The following is a 20,641-nucleotide window of genomic DNA, read 5'->3' on the forward strand; positions in this document are numbered from 1 at the left end:
TTTGCAGTGCAGTTTGTGGAGATTTTAGAGGAAAACTACTTGAACTGGCGAAATTGTTTTGCACGGCCTTTCGCAGTGATGTTTGTTTGTAAATGAGATTTTTTTTTAGCTGTACTCATGTTCGACGCACGTGAATCGAAGAGGGCTTTGGCCGAATGCGCGTTGTGATGACGTCACATAACGCGCCTTGGCCCGAACCTGTGGAAAATCTGCTGTAATTTTGAAACATTGCACGCTTCGCCAAATTATGGGGAGCTTGAGTTTGCGTTCATTTCTGTGATCACGAAATCCTGGATGGACTGAGAGTCCTGTTTCATTGTGGTAAAGCTCTGTTTGCAGACAAAAAGTGAATACAACCAAAAAAAGGACTTTTGACCTTTTTTTTTCTAGGCAATAATTCACTGCAGTATATGAAATGCACTTCTTTAGATTCTGTTTAAAAAAAAACAACATGCATGCATGCTTTGATACGTCAAAAATTTCCTGTGGGTGCACAAAAAAATGAGCAAACCGAAAACGCAACAGCGTTCAAAAACGCATCAAAATGAACTCAAAACTGAAATAGTAGAAATTGCTTTAGTGAACATCACATGCTTATTGCTGCTTGGCTAGAGCACATGTCAATCTGAGAATACAGAAAATACAGAGAGCTGGAGAATGTTTAGAGTGCGAGGAAAGATGAGCCTAGTGTAAGGCTTATATTTGTTGTATTTGTTTATACGAAGAGGAAAAGTACTCCACTGATGCTTTTATTTATGCTTATTTGATCAGATCCATTCAAATGATGCTATTGTTAGATGTGCCATTAATGAGTATGCGAACACTGAAAACCCAGCTGAAGGACGTAAGAAGGAAGAATTCCTGCTCTCTCTAATTAACAAGAACTAACTTTGATTACTAAGGTTAACTAGATAACGGATTGAAATACCCGAAATCTTTTTCTTTAGTCATGTGATATGCTCTGTCCAATCAGCAGCCAGGGTGGGATGTGCAGTAAGGATGGACCCTTTCTGTTCTGAGTTAATATCGATGTGTTTCTGATTTGCTTTTTCCGTTTGTGGTTTGTGAGTGAGTTTTGCACTTACAGGCCACCATACTTTGGAGACTCCTACTTGTGTAGCTTATTTTAGTGTTTAAGACTTAAAAACAGTTTGCCTGTTCATGGCAGTTATGATAATGCTCATTTCAGGTAGGGTGGCTATGGGATTTTCAGTTTTGTGCAACAGTGTTACAACTTCCAAAATTCTCCCTGTGGCTAGTGCAATAGCAGCTTACTGTACAATACTAACAAATAAGTAATTGCAGTAAAATTTATACAAAAATGACATCTTTTCACTTCATATGGTGAAGCATCCACCTTTGTGGTCTAAAAAAATATGTATATAAGTATCCAAACTATCATATAATTATTTTTAAGGCCTGACTACGCTGCTCAAATTGTTGTTGTTTTTTTTTTTGTTTTTTTTAAAGGATAAATAAATTCCAAGATAAGGTATGAGAGCTTTGCCATGTTTCTGTACATGTTGATTTGCTCTTTCAGGTTGAGTATCAGTGTGATGGTTTCCTGGAAAAGAACAGGGACACAGTGTATGAAGAACAGATCAACATCCTGAAGGCCAGCAAGGTGAGGCAACATTTCCTATTAAAGCTTTCTGAAATATCATGGGAGTCATCATCACTTTTATTAAGAAATGACACTCTGAAAAATTTACATCTAATCAGCTGCTTCCAATCAATCTTTAAACTTTTGAAACTGCTTCTCCACTGTTTAAGCGTTTAACAATCGTTTTTGAGGTTGAACGCCCAACCTGGCTAACGGGGTCAGGGCACAGTGCCGGAATCTTTCTTTTACTTGAAAATAAGGTTTGGTTGGCTCAGTATTAAAGCACTATTCTTTAATAATGCTAAACAAAAAAATTTTTTTTTTGCCCTCCCTGTTTATAGCTTGTTTTATAGGGTTGCTATAAACATCTTGTGAAATGTAATTTGTTAATGTAGTTTGTAGTAAGGATGGACCTTACTGTGTCACCAAGTATTAATAAATAGATACTGGTAATGCTTTATATTAAGGTTGCCTTAAGTGATATTATTTGAATCATTCATTAACATGAACAAACTAAGAACTTTAGCCATCAGTAACATTAAATATAATAAATAACACTCATAGAAATTGATGTTTGTAGGTTTTTAAAAATAAATAAATAAATAAACCAAATGAGCTGAATAATCACCTACATTAACCATTATACTGTATATAACATATAATAATATATAGAATTTTTTTTTTTACTTTACTTTTTTAAGCAAAGTTATGGTGTATTAATGATGTTAATGGTTTGTTCTTGTTAACTAATGCAGTAAACAGTGTTAGTTAATGGACTCGAAGGCTGCATCCAGATTCATCTGAATAGATCTGAAAAGTGCATTTAGGTTTTAAAACGCTCTCCGTCTACACTGGCGTTATCAAACGTCCTCATTAAAACCTCTGAAAAACGTAAGAAGCGCTGGCCTGCGTCATTACCGTCAGGCATTTATTTAAAAATGCAATCTGACGGTTATACAAAATGGATAACTGGATCGCAAACACAACAACTGCAGTACATCGTCCACCATCTTCTTTGTTTTGTGTTGAATGGGTCACATGACTGCATCACATGACTAAGAATTCGACATCGTTTTTGAATATCTCCGTTTTCTCCGTCCGCACTACAATATGAAAATGCCGTTTTTTAAATTTATCTGCCTTGGAGAGCGTTTCCGAAAAGCCGTCTAGGTCTGGACAGAAGGCCAAAACATTTCTAAAAGGTTTATTAAGTAATGAAAGACCCAGGACTAAGCCGTGAGCACTGCAGTACTTTACATGGGATAAGTGTTATGAAATATTAATAAATCAGGTTTCAAGACACTTGATTTTAACCCAATACTCAAACAGTCTGAGTGTTTGCTGTGTATTTATCCTTTAAAGACAGAAATTTGTTTGTGGACCGTTATTGAATAAAATGACATTTTGATTGTCTTTGTAAATGCCCATCAACTTTGAGAGGTAGAAAGTTCTGGCAAGCTTATTTACATAAATTATTTATTTATTTATTTATTTATTTATTTATTTATTTATTTATTTTTATAAATGTCATAGTGCTCTTTATGTTAACTTCTTGCCATTTTGTTTTCGGGTAAAATGGTAGGGTATGTCTCCAGAGGACTTTAAAAGAGTCCGTCTTAGAGTTCAGTGGAGCAACGTTAAGTCTAGGCTTAAAGCAGGAGAAAGATTCAAAATCCCTGAAGGTCACAGCGGAGTCCTCAGTAACACCGAGCTTTTTGTGTCAGTTCAGTTCTCTTATCACTCTTCAGGTTGCTACAGATTTGAAAATGACATGATAGAGGTCCTGTATTGCAATATCTGTGCAACCTTGATGTCTGCGTGAAATGTGCTGCTTTAGTGTGTGGCCATGTTTAAGTGGGGCGTGGCACGTGCTACAGACTTCAACAGCCTTGTAGTATACAGTAAGTTAAGAACTTTATGGACAGATCTGGATAAATATTTGAATCCCCTGTAATTTGTACAGAATAAAACACTTGGGGGGGGGGTGCTCTTACAGGAAAATAATCTAGAACATGACGCAGAGTTACTGTTACCAGCCTGAAGATGATTATTTTCCAATAATAGTACGTGTCGAAGTGTTTTATTCCTCTTATACATCAGCAATTTGCAGACTATTATGGATTTTTTATTCATGCTGTATGTTCTATCAGTTTATAGTCCAGTTTAAGGTGAAGCAAGATTAGTGAAAAAGTACAAACAGTTCTCTTTCCTGAAGACTATCGCGTGTCAGAAAATGTTACATCTGACTGTTACAACGAGCTGACACTAAAGACTCCTTCCAAATGTTAATAAATGTTTCTTCCCAAAAAGCTTCACCATAGCGACAGTTATTTATTTATGTGGAGCATCTGTTACAGACAGCTGCTTCTGTTCTCGATATTTTCTGCCTTCAAAGCTACAGCGAAGACGGACAACCTCCTCATAGCCACCAATCTTTATTATGTAGCAGCAGATCAAGCAACACTAAACCAAGTGTGAAAAGCATCTAAGTGCTTGTATGGATGTTGTATATCATATTTCTTCCTCATTAATGCCGTTCAACGCATCACCGCTGATGATAAATGGTTGAATATTTCAGTATACGGCAGCAGGGTGGCAAAGTGGGATCCACATATACCGCTACTCAATGACAATTGCTGTGATGTTTGTTCCTCCCTCAGTTCCAGCTGGTGGCAGAGCTCTTCCAGGATGAAAAAGGAGCTCCTGTTTCAGCAGGAAAAACCTCCAAGATCAACGTACGTCCTGCTAAACCCATGCCCAAAAGCCACAACCGCGAGCACCGCAAATCTGTAGGCACTCAGGTGAGGCACTGAGAAGTTGCACACTGAACTGGGATTTATTCAGATTGGTTAAATAAATCGGGATTTAGTTGAGAAGTAAAAAGTCTGGCCTGTTTGTGTTTTATAATATATTCATAATACCTCTCTTCTAGTTTCGGAGTTCCTTACATCTTCTGATGGAGACTCTGAATGCTACAACTCCGCACTACGTACGCTGCATAAAACCTAACGATGTCAAAGAAGCCTTTGTGTACGTTTTGTTTTTATAGATACACTATTTATTTTGTGTACATCTTCACCTGTGTGCCTGGGGAAGTGCCTGATATTAATCAGAGCATTTCGATATTTAGGTGTGTGTGTGTGTGTGTGTGTGTGTGTGTGTGTGTGTGTGTGTGTGTGTGTGTGTGTGTGTGTATATATATATATATATATATATATATATATATATATATATATATATATATATATATATATATCTTACGCATTTACATTGGAAATTAAAAATCTACAAAATCCTTGTAAAAATTACAGGTTTTTATGATGTAAAAAACAAAAAAGTGAAACCAAGAGAAATTATATCAGATACTTTTCTGGTTCTAATGTGATACAGCAGGCAACTGAAAATAAAGAAATGTTGGGGGGAACATATAATAACCTGGTTGCATAAGTGTGCACACCCCTTATGTACTGTAATACTTTGTTAAAGTACCTTTTGCTTGTAATACAGCACTCAGTCATTTTGGCTACGATTCTACTAACTTAGCACATCTACGATCTGTCAAACCGTGACAGGATCTCCTGTGTGCAGCCCTTTTCAAGTCATTCCACCGGTTTTTGATAGGATTTTTATTGATATAAGAGTTTATTGCTCATTATTTTTACATTTCATTTTTAGACTAACGGTATACGAATGTCATGAATGAGTGCAGTCCATGCAGATGCTGTACTCTGACAGTATACCTGCTCAAATTCTGCTCCGTCTTTGTACATTATAGTGTTACATTAATAGTGTTCAGTTTTCCTGAAGAATTGTGTCTTAATCTCTGAGGGGCTTGTTTGTCCCTCCTGCACATTCTTGAAGACAAGGGCCTCTTCATGAAGCTTAAATTGAGAGCGGTTTCTAAGTCACATGCTGCAAGGGTTCTCACAAACAAAAGGGAGCTGTATTCAGAGTTCTGAGTCAGTAACTGTCCTTAAGTGTCTGAGAGTCTACAGCTTTCCAAATACCTCTCTCACTAGAGACATGCACGATGCTTAAGGAAAAGTTAAGGTATCCATCCTGGACTTTTTCTAGAGATGGATTTTTTTTTTTAAATTATATATATATATATATATATATTTTTTTTTTTAGTGTAAATGTGTTTAGCTGTTTATTTCTGTATAATTGTTGATAAGTGTTTGTTTCATAGGTCTTGTTGATTCTGTATGCAGGTTTGATTCCAAAAGAGCCGTCCAGCAGCTACGAGCATGTGGTGTTCTGGAGACCATTCGCATCAGTGCTGCAGGATATCCATCCAGGTGACTGTTACAGATATTTGAACTGAACTTTTGTTGTTGTTTTTCATTATTTTTGCAAGTTTGTTATAGCTTAGTGAAGCTACAAATCCAAATAATAGGGTCCAATAAATTCTTCTGACTAGTTTAACGACACCGATTGTTCAAGTGAATTCTTTATTATTCAAATGTGGACTTAATTAAGCACAATTCTTATTTATTACATAAGGAATAAAACAGTTTACAGCATGCTGTTATAGTAACATAATCAACAATGCAGTGGTATGAGGTGGCCCATTGAGAAGAAGAGTTACTGTCACCACCTGGAAGATTATTGTTGTTTGTTTAAATGTTGGGGGGGGGGACCTTGGCGGTGTGCTGTTATAGTAAAATGATCGACAAATGGGGTGGTGTGATGTGGCCTGACACAAAGCGAAGTGCACAGTGAAGTGTTTCATTCCTCTTATACCACCGCAATTGTCCAGTGGTTAAAATCTTTTAGCAGTTAAAGAATGGCATCATACGTTTTATCCATTTATTCTTCAATGTAACATGTAAGTTAGTTTCGGTTATCACTTGCATTATAGCAGCTATAAGCAGTCCTTCCCTCATCAGCCTTTCTTTTGTCTCTTTCTTGAAGGGAATGAGATAAAAATTCAGCATGTCATGTTATAAAGAAACGAACAACAGCAAAGACTGCGAGTTACTGTTACCACCCGGAAGTTGATTATTGTCCCATAGCAGCACATCCTGAAGTGTTTTATTCCTTTTAAACCACAGCAGTGACATTTTCTTTATTTATTAAAGAAAATGTAATTGCTGCCATTTTTTAAAAATCTATTCATAGTTCTGTTTAATGTTATAGAATGTCTGGGAAACAAACGATCATTAACAACAGCTTTAAACAGCCGTTCCATCGGTTTCTCTTGAAGTTAATATGACAACCACAAACAAAAAAATACAGTTTGTTACTAAGAAACCAGCTCTCTGTCCTGATACTTTGTTACAGCATTACCTCAGACTGTTACAAAGCACGTACACTAGAGACTCCTTCCTTATATATCTTTTTATTCTCGCGTATGCAGAGCGCCAGTCATACCAGTCCCTGTGAATAAGCTGCTACTGTAGAAACAATAATGAGGAATCAGAACAAGTATGTAGCAGTAATACTCACTGATATGTGACAACTTTCATTTCAGGTGGACGTACCCAGATTTCTTTAACAGATACCGGGTGCTGATGAAGAAGAAAGACGTGACCACTGATAAGAAGCAGGTGTGCAGAAACCTGCTGGAGACTCTGGTCAAGGTAACACTTCATGGCTTTCACTTTCCCATGTCACACTGATGTACTGGTAATGTACATACAGTGGATATAAAGAGTCTACACATTTTTGCGATGAAAACAGTGAAACCGAGATCAATCATGTCCGAACTTTATCCACCCTCACTGTGAAATTACAACATTTAAGTAAAAACTAAGCGAAAAGAAACATTTTAGGGAAAGCTAGGACAAATAAAGGTGAGGTAGGATGGCTAGACAGAAACCCTTTTTTACAAAAAAACATCCAAGCCCAACTAAATCACCCCAAAGCATGTGCCAAAATGTGTTATGGTCTGATGAGAACAATGCCAAAAAAAAAAAAGATTTAATAAGAAGTCCATAATTCCAAAATGTATATTTGGTATAGTTTTGTATATTGTGAATTCTTTATTCTAATATTTTGAGATACTGGATTTTTGATTTCCATGATTTAATCATCAAGATTAAAATGAAAAAATAGGCTTGAAATATTTCATTTTATGTGTAATGAACGTAGAATATATGAAAGTTCCACTTTTTGAATTAATTTACTGGGGGGAACTTTTCCATGATATGAAAATTGTTTTGAGATGCACCTGTATGCTAGCTGAAATCCAGTCGCACTTTTTGTTGTTTGTTTGTTTTGGCTGCCGCTTTGGAGTTTTCAAACTGTCGTCCTTCATCTGAGCAATATCAATACATTTTCATCTGTGAACTTCACTGCCCCGCTTCAGTGAGTTCTCTAATGGCTTTAGCTTTCTTAGCTCAGCATTTCCACACTCTGTGCCATCCAAAAGCGGAGAGCCGGGTGAAATATGGCGTAATCAGCATGGCTTCTCAGGATATCAGGATCAGGATCTGAGGAAGTTTTCTTTGAAGTTTTCTTTTTACCATTTATGCAAGGAGTCTCCAGTGTCAGAGGGAACTTTAATGTTTCCAACATGAAATTCTTCAGGACAGAGGTGTTTACACTTTATGGGTTTAAGCGGTGATTTGAGAGAGAGAGAGAGAGAGAGAGAGACTGTTTTGAGGGAGAGAGAGAGAGAGAGACTGTTTTGAGAGAGAGAGAGAGAGAGAGAGACTGTTTTGAGAGAGAGAGAGAGAGAGACTGTTTTGAGAGAGAGAGAGAGACTGTTTTGAGAGAGAGAGAGAGAGAGACTGTTTTGAGAGAGAGAGAGAGAGAGACTGTTTTGAGAGAGAGAGAGAGAGAGACTGTTTTGAGAGAGAGAGAGAGAGAGACTGTTTTGAGAGAGAGAGAGAGAGACTGTTTTGAGAGAGAGAGAGACTGTTTTGAGAGAGAGAGAGAGAGACTGTTTTGAGAGAGAGAGAGAGACTGTTTTGAGAGAGAGAGAGATACTGTTTTGAGAGAGAGAGAGAGAGACTGTTTTGAGAGAGAGAGAGAGAGACTGTTTTGAGAGAGAGAGAGACTGTTTTGAGAGAGAGAGAGAGAGAGAGACTGTTTTGAGAGAGAGAGAGAGAGACTGTTTTGAGAGAGAGAGAGAGAGAGAGAGAGACTGTTTTGAGAGAGAGAGAGAGACTGTTTTGAGAGAGAGAGAGAGAGAGAGAGACTGTTTTGAGAGAGAGAGAGAGACTGTTTTGAGGGAGAGAGAGACTGTTTGAGAGTGAGACTGAGAGAGAGCAAGAGAGACAGAGAGAGAGAGACTGTTTGAGAGAGACTGTTTTGAGGGCGAGAGAGACTGTTTTGAGGGCGAGAGAGACTGTTTTGAGGGAGAGAGAGACCGTTTTGAGAGCGAGAGAGACTGTTTTGAGAGAGAGACTTTGTGTGAGAGAGAGAAAGACTGTTTGAGAGTGAGACTGAGAGAGAGAGACTGAGAGAGAGAGCAAGAGAGACAGTTTGAGAGAGAGAGAAACTGTTTATAGCTGATATAATGTAAGAGATAACAGGAACTTTGCTAATTGTTATGGTATAAGAGGAATAAAAGACATTTGGACGTACAGATATTCTTTTTTTTTTTTTTTCAAAACAGCAAACTCCCAAGTGTTTTATTCTTCACTTATTAGTAAGACCTTCTTGTTTGTTGAGGATTCCTCAGTGTTGAAGGACAGATGTGACTTTTTCAGACTCCATGCTAGTCTGAGGTTATCATCTACACACACACGGTCATATTTCCTCAACGCAGCTTCTGAATGAATTTGGCTGTTATTGAATGAATGATTACCGCTCGGTTTTTGCACAGGTTTATGACCCCCTTTTTAATTCCATCTTCCATCCAGGACCCAGATAAGTTCCAGTTCGGAAAGACTAAGATCTTCTTCCGAGCCGGTCAGGTGGCGTACCTCGAAAAGCTCAGAGCCGACAAGTTCCGCTTCGCCTGCATTAAGATGCAGAAGACAGTGCGAGGATGGCTGCAGAGGAGACGCTACCAGAAGATCCGCAAGTCAACCATCTTGCTGCAGAGATACGGCCGTGGCTTCCTGGCGCGCAGGTGAGGGGATGTGTTGGAGTACGGATGTGGATTTAGATCCCTAACGAGCAAACCAGAGGCAATGGCGAGAAAAACACTTCCCAAGATGACATGAGGAAGAAACCTTGAGAACCAGACGACTTCTGGGGGGCACTAGACAGTGGATTAAATCGTTCTAAATCATTATGCAGGTGTAGAAGAGTAAGGATGAACAGTAATACGTGTGCTGAACAGTCAGTATGAGCAGACTGGGAATAATCTTTATAATTACAGCAGCAGTTTTTAGGTTCCAGTTAGATAATGCAGCTTTGCCTTTATTTACTGTCACCACCGCTCTGTCTCTCTCTGTCTCTTCTGTCTCTTCACTGTCTCTCTCAGTCTCTCTCAGTCTCTCTCTCTGTCTCACCTTTTGTCAAACCTTACTGGTTTGTCATTTTCTTTCTATTTCTGTCTCTTCTTTCTCCTGTTTTCTCTCCTCTTCTCTCTCTCGTTCTATCTCTGTTTCTCTGTCCCTCTTACTACATTGTGGTGTTCTCTCTCTTTCGTGTTCTGTCTCTCTCTCGTATTCGCTTTCTCTCGTTCTCTCGGTCTCGTGTTCTCTCTCTCTCGTTCTGTCTCTCACGTTCTCTCTCGTTCTGTCTCTCACGTTCTCTCTCGTTCTGTCTCTCACGTTCTCTCTCGTTCTGTCTCTCACGTTCTCTCTCGTTCTGTCTCTCACGTTCTCTCTCGTTCTGTCTCTCACGTTCTCTCTCTTTCTGTCTCTCTCGTTCATTCTCTCATTCATTCTCCCTCTCGTTCTCTCTCTCATGTTCTCCCTCTCGTTCTCTCTCTCATGTTCTCCCTCTCGTTCTCTCTCTCTCATGTTCTCTGCCCCGCTTGTTACTGTGATGTCTTATTCTCTGATGTCTTTTTCAGGTATGCAGAACTGTTGCGTCTCACCCGAGCAGCTCTTATCTGTCAGAAGCAGTACAGGATGGTGAGGGTACGGAAAGCGTATCTGACCATCCGCAAGGCTACAATCACCATCCAGGCCTTCACACGGGGCATGTTCACACGCCGCCTGTACCAAGAGGTGCCACACTGCTCCATGTTTCTCTTAACTTCTGCTCTTTCTTTCTTTCTTTGGTTACTTATTTAGTGCTCTCTCTTGCTCTCGCCCTCTCTCTCTGTTCCACTGCTGCTCTCTGCTCGCACACCAGCTGTGCTGTGAATAGTTTAGACATTTGGAAACAACACACACTATATTGACAAATTAACGTTCTGGAAGAATGCTGTGTAACACCACTTGTTTTCTGCAAATCTAAATCCGTGCTCTTTGTGTGCTTGAGTTCACACTGCACTCGCGTTCTATAGTGCGTATTTTCTCATATTAATTTTTTTTCTTTTTTCCTCTCAACCTGTTCAGTACCTGCTGCACCACAAGGCCAGTGTCATCCAGAGAACAGTGCGCGGATGGCTGCAGAGGAGGAAGTTCCTCCGTGCCCGAAACGCAGCAGTGGTGCTGCAGTGCGCTTACAGGCGTGTACTCGCCAAGCGACAGCTGAAACAGCTGAAGATCGCGGCTCGCACAGCAGAACATTTCAAGGATCTCAACGTCGGCATGGAAAATAAGATTGTCCAGCTTCGAAGAAAGATGGACACTCAGGTGCTGTACAATGCTCAGAACGCATTCCTCATGCTCTCAAAATCCAGTCTGAGGCACACACTTAATGTTTATACACCGAGTTGCTAGTTTATTAGGCACACTTATTATAGAGGTGCATAGCAGTCAATAATTGTATATCTACAGTTCATCAGCCCTTCTTAAACTTACCCATCAGTGCAAAGCATCACGGAGCAGATAACAATGCAGTTCTTTTCTTAGTACAGGGAAATGTCAGTTATTGTAGTCCTTTCCATGATAATCACACACACACAGTGCATATATAAAAATGGTCTTAGCACTTATTTCCAAATGGGTTATTTGGCTTTTAGTGCACAAAGAAGACTCGGAGTGTAAAGTTTGTTGTTGTTGTTGTTGTTGTTGTTGTTGTTGTTTTTTTGTTTGTTTTAAACCCACCACCCTCAGCAGACAATTAGGACTGTTGGTAATATATAAGGTTTACATTTGTATGGGCTATTAAAGCCATTCCTAATTGATGTAGAGGAAAAATAGAAGGAAAGAATGGAAGAGAAAGAAAAGATATTTCTATATTATACAGCGAGGTCCATATGTCTGAGAGCACTAGAGAAAATGCTTCAATTTTGCATTCTTTTTTAATTTCATACTCTGATTTTCATGACAAATTTGTGCAAAACCTTATGATCCATTTTATGATCCAAATCCATCAGTGTTGGCTGAACGCACGATTCGGTCGAAGAGATTAAGCATGAGGAAATCTGACCTTTTTGTTCAAAGCATGGAGAATATCACAGATGTGCTTACAATTAAATAGGGACCTAGGAATAGTACAGAATTAAATATTCAAGATATTTACTTTCTTTGTTTTTAAATATTTCAAAATTCTACAACCTTCCAGTTTTAAATGAAGAATAATACGAACAAATCCCAGATTTTCAGTGTGGTCTCAGACTTTTGGACCCCACTGTGCACATGAATAAAAGTAAAAACATAATTTGACACCAGAACAGAAACAAATAAATGGGAGAAAATTTATTTCCAATTATCATCATTTAAATTTTTTGGAAGTTCCACCGATGCCTTAATATCAGACGATTCATCAACCACTATATCATTTGCCTACTCGTTAGTCAATAAAGTTGACGCTTAGCTAAACCCTGACCCTTATTCGTTTGTGCAGAAACACGAGTATAAGGTGCAGAGTGAGAAGCTGTCCGAAGCCAACACCGCGTTGGTCACGGAGGTCAGCAAACTGCAGAAGGAGCTGGAGACGGCACGCAATCGTAAAGGCGAGACCACGCAGCTGAGCTCACTGCAGGACGAGTTGGAGAAACTGAGGGCGGAGCTCCAGGAGGCACACGCCCAAAGGAAAAAGCTCGAGGAGGAGCACAGCACTGAGAAGCTGGGACTGGAAAAGGTAAACAGTAATGCGTAAGGAAAAAGCATTAAAGCTTTTGGCCTTGCTTTTTAGAGCAAAACAGAGCGATAGAGGAAGGATAATAACCAAACACACTGATTGAAGAGGGGCGTAGGGAGCATAAGAGGTCATAGGTTATGTAACTATTGTACGTCTTTTACTGGCTTTTAATGAATTCATGCAAACTGATTTATTTATATAGAATATTTATATAGAATTTATATATATTTATATGGAACAAAACTGACTCGATTTCAGAGCATTATAAGATTAAGATTTAGCCTGTAGCACCATGAAGTGAAACTATGTCAAATTTGTGTCAACAAAAAGCTGTTACATGGATTTTTTTATATTTTTCTTTTTATAATGTCATTTATCACAATTTTTATGTGCTTATTTTCTTTGCTTTCTTGTACTTTTCCCACCACAGATAGAATTGACACACAACCTATTGATATTATGTAGTTTATTAATATTTGTAAAACATTTTTTACATCTCAAATCAATTCCGAAGCAATGGATCACATGAAACTACAAGAATCGTATTCGTTTAATGTGCCATATTTTCTTCAAAATGTACTCTGTAAGGCTGTCATGTCCTTCCCAATCCAGCCCTGTTGATCTTCTGTTGTCTCATGTGATGAAAATCTCATGTCTCATGACGCAGCATTTATGCAGAATAGCATTTTTTCCTGTAAAAACTGTTTCCACCATCATTTTTTTTTTTATATGCAGCAGCACACATTTCGAAATCCTTCAGATGGAAACCTTCCTGACGATCCGCTTTTATGATAATGTCGATAAAGCACGGTTATTATTCTATTCGGTTGATGAGCTGACGAAAGCTCTGCTCTGCCCTCTTCAGAGAGTCCAGGAGCTGGAGAGAGAAAACTCTCTGCTGAAGGAGGAGAAAGAAGCGATGAACCAGAAGATCCTTCGCCAATCGCAGAGCTCCGGGGGTGAGTTTCACACGTCATACACCTGCATCTCTGAACACACACCTCATCGGTTGAGTATCGTATGAAGCTGAAGTAAAGTAAAAAGGAAAACTGCCCCGAGGGCCGGGTTGGTATCGTTTCCCCACATAAGAGGGGCCTCTGTGCAGAAGTAGGATGAGAGAGAAGCTGCATTGAGTTTCAGAGAAGGAATGCAGGACACCTTTTTCCCTGCTCTTTAGCGGAGCATTGTTTTGGGCTGGTTCACAGGCAAGAATGATACTCGAAACCAAAGGTTAGGGCTTTTAAATCGAAATAAGTGTTTTCTATGTTCAGGTTTTTTTTTTTCTAATGTTCATTTCTTATTAAAGCCAAGCTGTCTCTTTTTATGCTTGTATAATGCTTTCAGTAATAGTCATACAGCCTCTGCTGAATAACTTTATTTTTATTCTAGAATATTGACCGTGTCCTGGGTCTGAAATGAAGACTGTTGATCTTTATTCAGTAATCTCCAATCTCTTAGCTTCTGGCTGCTCTGCTTAAATTTTAAAAATCACAAGATGATGATGTTCTTTTGAGATGTTTTTGTTTAAAAAAAAAAAAAAAAAGGCTTTACTGTGAAGCTAGCAGGGAAAAAATGTTTAGTTCACAGTCAGCCCTTTTTGTGTGTGTGTGTGTGTGTGTGTGTGTGTGTGTTATGCTTCTAGGCTTATGTAACCTGGTCACGTTGTCATTTCAAACTTTGTCATAGGTACATTCAAGGGAGAAACATAGAAACGGTCAAATGTAAGAAGCAGTACAGTACTTAATATGGAGTATATACGTGGAGTAGACATGAATATGGAGTGTATACACGGAGTAGACATGAATATGGAGCGTATACGTGGAGTAGACATTAATGTGGAGTAGACATGAATATGGAGTGTATACACGGAGTAGACATGAATATGGAGCGTATACGTGGAGTAGACATGAATATGGAGTATATATACGTGGAGTAGACATGAATATGGAGTATTTATATGTGGAGTAGACATGAATATGGAGTATTTATATGTGGAGTAGACATGAATATGGAGCGTATACGTAGAGTAGACATTAATGTGGAGTAGACATGAATATGAGTGTATATATATGTGGAGTAGACATGAATATGAAGTGTATATATATGTGGAGTAGACATGAATATGGAGTATATATACGTTGGGTAGACACGAATATGGAGTGTATATATATGTGGAGTAGACATGAATATGGAGTGTATATATATGTGGAGTAGACATGAATATGGAGTATATATATGTGGAGTAGACATGAATATGGAGTATTTATACGTGGAGTAGACATGAATACGGAGTGTATATATATGTGGCGTAGACATGAATATGGAGTATATATACGTAGAGTACACATAAATATGGAGTGTATATATATGTGGAGTAGACATGAATATGGAGCTTATACGTGGAGTAGACATGAATATATGGAGCGTGTACGTGGCAATGAGATATATTTTTATAGCAATACAAATGTAAACTATCAGCACCTAGTATATTAATGTGACGTATAGAACAATGTGAAAAACCAGGATATTTTCGCCTGTTTTCAGCATCCTGTACTAACTTATCTCATCATAAATTCAGATTGCATAATAAAATAGAAGAATGATATCAGTCTATGCAATGAAAGGATCAAAGTTTACTAATAAATTTGTCACAACTCACTTCCTGTCATAAAAATTGTACGCATTAGTGCCATTATGATTTGGAAAGGACTGTTAAATGGGCTTGCAAAGCTAATTGCGTTATTTCTTTGAAAAATCTGTTCACCTGTATTTCACTATAAATGCATTTTTACAATGTAACATGTTTACTTTAAGATAAAAATATTATGTGCCATTAATAATGCCAGTGGGGCTTGTCACAGCCTTAGTCACTAGGAAGGTCTGTATAGCTCTGGTTGTGTTAGGCAAACATGCCTGAGTGGTATTAAGTGTAACAGGAGGAAATCATCTGGAACCAGTGGCACTGAGCATGCATTAATGGTGCCAGTTGGGCTCTCTACAGCCTTAATCACTGGGAAGGTTTGTATGTTTTTGATTGCGTTAGGCATGTTGACCAGGCTGAAGGATGAGCGGGGTAATCCTATGGGCACAGACGGAGGTGCGACAGGCAGTAATGCCATAAGAGGTCATGTGTAATTAATGTGGGCTTTTGGGACCCATTTAAAATATCTTATAAAGTGTGTGTGTGTGTATGTGTTAGGTAAAGGTGGCAGTTTGTCTCAGAAAGAGGCTAGTCTACAGGCTGAGTTGGATGAAGAGAGACTGCGCTATCAGAATCTGCTGAAGGAGTTTTCCAGACTGGAGCAGAGATATGACAACCTTCAGGAAGAAGCCACTTATGCCAAAGTAAGACATATCATATTTGATTTTATATATGAGAGTGATGGTTGCTGGAAGCGATCAAGCAAACCTCCATGATTGACCGCAGGCTAGCACCTAGCTCTGACTCCATGTTTTGTTTTGGAACGCCCACTTTTTATGAGCCGATCAAATTCTGATGGATGAAACCCTAACAGAACACTAACAAAAGCTCATCCTTCCAATAGGTTCCTGCAGAAATGATAGCTAAATTATATATGAGCTTGGCTCTACTTGCTAGAGGACTTGTTAGAGTATTGTAAATAAAGTGCTCAAAGGTAATGGCACCAGGTACTAATCCTTTAGTTCAAGTAGTAATTCGTAATATCTTCCCTCTCTAGTTTGTTCCAGGCCATCGGAGAAGCCCATCCATCCAAAGCAGCTTGGGCTCTGACTCCACATTCCCCTCCATCTCTATGTCTGAGGTGGGAGACACTGAGGACACCATTCAGCAGGTGGAGGTATGGCTGATCATCACTTTATTCGTTAGAGCTGACCATGCATGTACTAAATAAAAAAACAAAATGCAATTTTTATGATTTCTCTTTTTTTTTTTTATTATTATAAATTTTATTAACATTTTGCAGATTCTGCAAGGCATATGTAAATTTATGACTTCAGCTGTACATGCATGATAAACTTTAAACTTGATACATTTTATCATTGTCTTTACTGTAATTGGCCTGGAAACGAGAAAAGCCTAATGATAAGGACACATCTGCCTTTTTAGATGAGTTATTTAGTACAAGTCTGTGTTCTACTTCATCTCTGTATAGGACATGGGACTGGAGAAGGCAGCCAACGACATCAGTGTATTCATGAAGCTGCAGAAAAGAGTACGAGAGCTGGAGCAAGAGAGGAAGAGACTCCAGACCAACCTGGAGAAGATGGAGGAGCTCGGCAAGCACAAAGTTAGTGTCATGCACACACTAAAGGTTGCATTCAAAGTTGAGTCACAAGTTAACATTTATGCAGGGAGCATTCCATATTCAGACTTGGATTAGGCAGAAAAAGTCCTTATTCATTTATTTCTTTACTTTGTATGCTTAACAACTTAATATGACAGTTGCGATGATGATCGATGAGTTAAGGATATTAAATAACCGGTGTAATGTGTGACTGACAGTTCTTTCATTCTTTTATTGTGCTAATTTGAGTTTTAGAGTTAATTAATTGTAGCCATGTTTTGGTTCATTTGCTATATTGTCTAGATTCTGTAGTTCCTCATTTTATTGTAATCAATTTGTCTTTAATTCTGATCACCTATGCGCAAACTATTTTTTATTATTATTTTTTAAGGCAATGCCTCTATAGGAGCCATTACGTTTAATTAAATATCATGTCTTAAGTGTTTGTCTAAAGCTGCAGTACTGAACTTTTGCCTCTCTACTGCCATCTTGGTTTGAAACATAAAATTGCAAGTTTCTTGCAGAGTTTTTTATTTTTATGTGGGTTGTGCTTTGGCAAAATCTTTTTCTATTCTACATGATTGTTTTGTGTGTGTTTTGATCTGTATTAGAACAGGTAAGTGTCTTTTTAAAAACCAAAGCATGGCAGTGCCATAATCAAATAATGTGTAAACTTCACTATATAAGGTAGCAGTTATTGTTTAACTTTGGACTCTGTCACCGCTTTGTCCAGAGTGATAAGTATTTATCATATTGATAGATTTCCTAACAGAACACACATCTCGTATCTTATCGCTGTAAACATGCTTATCGTTTCTTGTTCTTTTCTTTTCTTTTTTTTTTTGCTCCATCTGATCTCCCAGGCGATTGAAGCAAATAGCTCAACGTCAGAGGCAGACACAAATGCAGATCTGGCCTACAACAGTCTCAAGGTTTACACACACACACACACACTCATACACATGCTTCTTTTAGACTGTCAACCACTCGACATGTCTGTGCTCATGTTGATCGATTTGTGCTGCACTTTGGCTGTGCTGGTGCTGCTGACTCTGCTGCCTGTCAGACTGTGGGTGAGTGGAAGCACAGTGAAGAGGTTACCCTAGAGAAAGGATTTTTTTTTACATCTGCGAACGCTTAATATATTTAAAAATTTGCCATTGGAGTAAGGACTTTGCACGGTGAGAGCATAATAATTCTTTCTTTTTAATTGGCACTAATCATGACAGCTTAAATGACATTACAAAACAGGGTTTAAATGGACAGCTGTATTTATTAGGACGTTACTACGTTATCAGAATATAGAATTAATAAAGGTTAAAAGTCAGACTGTTTTTATTATAGTGCCAAAGCTCTTTGCGCTGTCAGACTTTATTAGGAGCTGTGCATTTAATTAGTCCACTTTAACATGGCAGACCACTAATGTAGTCAAGTTCGATGTCTGAAGTTGCCCAACAGGCAATATAAGCAAATAGCTACAAGTTTAATATTGTGCTAAATGCATGTCTAAATGCTCGCCTGAAAGTGTAGGGAGTTGTTCAGTGTCTAACACAGACTTTATGCGGTTTCTGACACTGTGTAATACTATACACACACATACACTGACTGAGCACTTTATTAGGAACAACTTACATCTATTCATTCATGCAATGATCTCATCAGCCAATCATGAGGCAGCAATGCAATGCATAAAATCCTACAGATAAGATCAGCAGCTTTGGGTAATGTTCACATCAACCATCAGAATGGGGGAAAAAATTGTGATCTCAGTGACTTTAACCATGACATGATTGTTAGTGCCAGACGGGCTGCTTTGAGTATTTCTGTAACTGCAGATCTCCTGGGATTTTCACGCACAACAGTGTCTAGAATGGTGCAATAAAGAAAAAAATCATCCGGTGAGCGGCAGTTCTGAGGATGAAAAACGCCTTGTTGATGAGCGAGGGTAACGGAGAATGACTAGACTGGTTCAAGCCGACAGAAAGGCTACAGTAACTCGGATAACCACTTTGTACAATTGTGGTGAGCAGAAAAGCATCTCGGAACACACAACACGATGAACCTTGAGGACGATGGGCTACAACAGCAGAAGACCACGTTGAGTTCCACTGCTGTCAGCCAAGAACAGAAAGCTGAGGCTGCAATGGGCACAGGCTCACCAAAATTGGACAGTTGAAGACTGGAAAAACGTAGCCCGGTCTGATGAATCTCGATTTCTGCTGAGGCACACAGATGGTAGGGTCAGAATTTGGCGCCAACAGCATGAATCCATGGACCAAATCTGCCTTGTGTGAACAGTCCAGGCTGGTGGAGGTGGTGTAATGGTGTGGGGAATGTTTTCTTGGCACACTTTGGGCCTGTTAATACCAATCAATCATCGCTGGAATGCCACAGCCTTTGAGTATTGTTGCTGACCATGTGCATCCCTTCATGGTCACAATTTATCCATCAGAAACTCAAAGGAATGTTTCTAACATCTTGTGGAATCCATGCCACGAAGAATAGAAAGGGAGTATTTCCATTATTACTATAGTGTTCATAATAAAGTGCTTAGTAAGTGTACATTACCTGAGGTTATTTCTGTTGGTCATTTTATAGTAGGTAAAAGACAATCTTTTCAGTCATGAGAATGTATAGTCTGTAAATATGACTAACATGACAGTTTCATATTGTAGATGGCTAAAATCTCAAACGTACACCAGAAAAAAAAAAACTGCATGACCTCACCTCCGATTAAGACTCGTGATAGATTTGAGAAGAACATCTGAGACACGTATGTATAGGAGGGGCTATGGGGGTCTCAGAGGATCAAAAAGCTTTTTAGACAATATGAACAAAGGAGGAGGTAGTCATGAAGGCCTTTTTAAGGCCCCATCACAAAACATCATTGTACAGACGACAGAGTATTTTCATTCACAGTCACTCACACACCCGTATGCCAAATCATATTTCACAGTTTGAAGTCAGTAACTTGTTTTCTAACTCTTCTTCGCTTGTGTTCAAACATTAAAACTTTTGCTCCTCTTCTGAAATTGTTTTGTTTTTGTTTTTTTATGCAATGTGCAGAGGCAGGAGCTGGAGTCTGAGAACAAGAAGCTGAAGAACGACTTGAATGAACTCAGGAAGGCACTGGCGGACCGGGCCTCCGATAACTGCTCGTCCAATGAACCGCAAGACAGCTACAATGTTCTGCTCAATCAGCTCAAAGCAGCCAATGAGGAACTGGATATACGCAAAGAGGAGGTTCTTATGCTAAAAACACAGATAGTCAGCACCGCCAAGCCATCAGAAAACACCAATCACATTGTGAGTCTGAATATAAAGGAATTATTCCTGAAGTGGGGATAATCAGGATCTCTGAGTCAGATTAGTGCGGTCAGATCACACTAATTACATGTGGTTCTGTGGTGAGGCTTCCATCTATGAGATTTTATTCTTAAAAAAAACATTTAAAAAAACTTTTTTTAATGTTAAAAAAATAATAATAATAATTCAGATTTAAAGGATAAAATGTTTGTAGTGGAAATTTTGAACTGATTTATTCCCCCGACGTTGTCCTCGCTCTCCTCTCATAAAACAAATGAATTCTAGACAAAACTGTGATGTTTATATTTAATGGAGAACTACGGCATTAAATAGGCAGTTTATTCATGTGATCAGTTGCTTTATGTATGTAAGTCATAGACAGATAGATTAATACATAGATGGTCTTTTTCTAATAGAAATCATTTAC

General features: G+C 38.6%; 1 protein-coding gene across 3 annotated transcripts in view; it reads left to right on the plus strand.

Moving 5' to 3' along the window:
• myo5b (myosin VB) overlaps positions 1-20,641 on the plus strand; it is a 72,369-nt gene that overhangs the window by 38,533 nt on the left and 13,195 nt on the right. For all 3 annotated transcript variants that reach the window (XM_053648936.1, XM_053648934.1, XM_053648935.1), the window contains exons 14-28: positions 1,541-1,624; positions 4,264-4,404; positions 4,536-4,633; positions 5,815-5,901; positions 7,077-7,185; positions 9,415-9,626; positions 10,521-10,677; positions 11,011-11,250; positions 12,407-12,643; positions 13,509-13,602; positions 15,843-15,988; positions 16,342-16,461; positions 16,777-16,911; positions 17,772-17,840; positions 19,975-20,214. In XM_053648936.1, the coding sequence (XP_053504911.1) occupies positions 1,541-1,624; positions 4,264-4,404; positions 4,536-4,633; positions 5,815-5,901; positions 7,077-7,185; positions 9,415-9,626; positions 10,521-10,677; positions 11,011-11,250; positions 12,407-12,643; positions 13,509-13,602; positions 15,843-15,988; positions 16,342-16,461; positions 16,777-16,911; positions 17,772-17,840; positions 19,975-20,214 (2,169 nt within the window). The remainder of the gene's footprint in view (positions 1-1,540; positions 1,625-4,263; positions 4,405-4,535; positions 4,634-5,814; positions 5,902-7,076; positions 7,186-9,414; positions 9,627-10,520; positions 10,678-11,010; positions 11,251-12,406; positions 12,644-13,508; positions 13,603-15,842; positions 15,989-16,341; positions 16,462-16,776; positions 16,912-17,771; positions 17,841-19,974; positions 20,215-20,641) is intronic.

The sequence above is a fragment of the Ictalurus furcatus genome, chromosome 18, assembly GCF_023375685.1.
Source record: "Ictalurus furcatus strain D&B chromosome 18, Billie_1.0, whole genome shotgun sequence".
Taxonomy (NCBI): domain Eukaryota; kingdom Metazoa; phylum Chordata; class Actinopteri; order Siluriformes; family Ictaluridae; genus Ictalurus; species Ictalurus furcatus.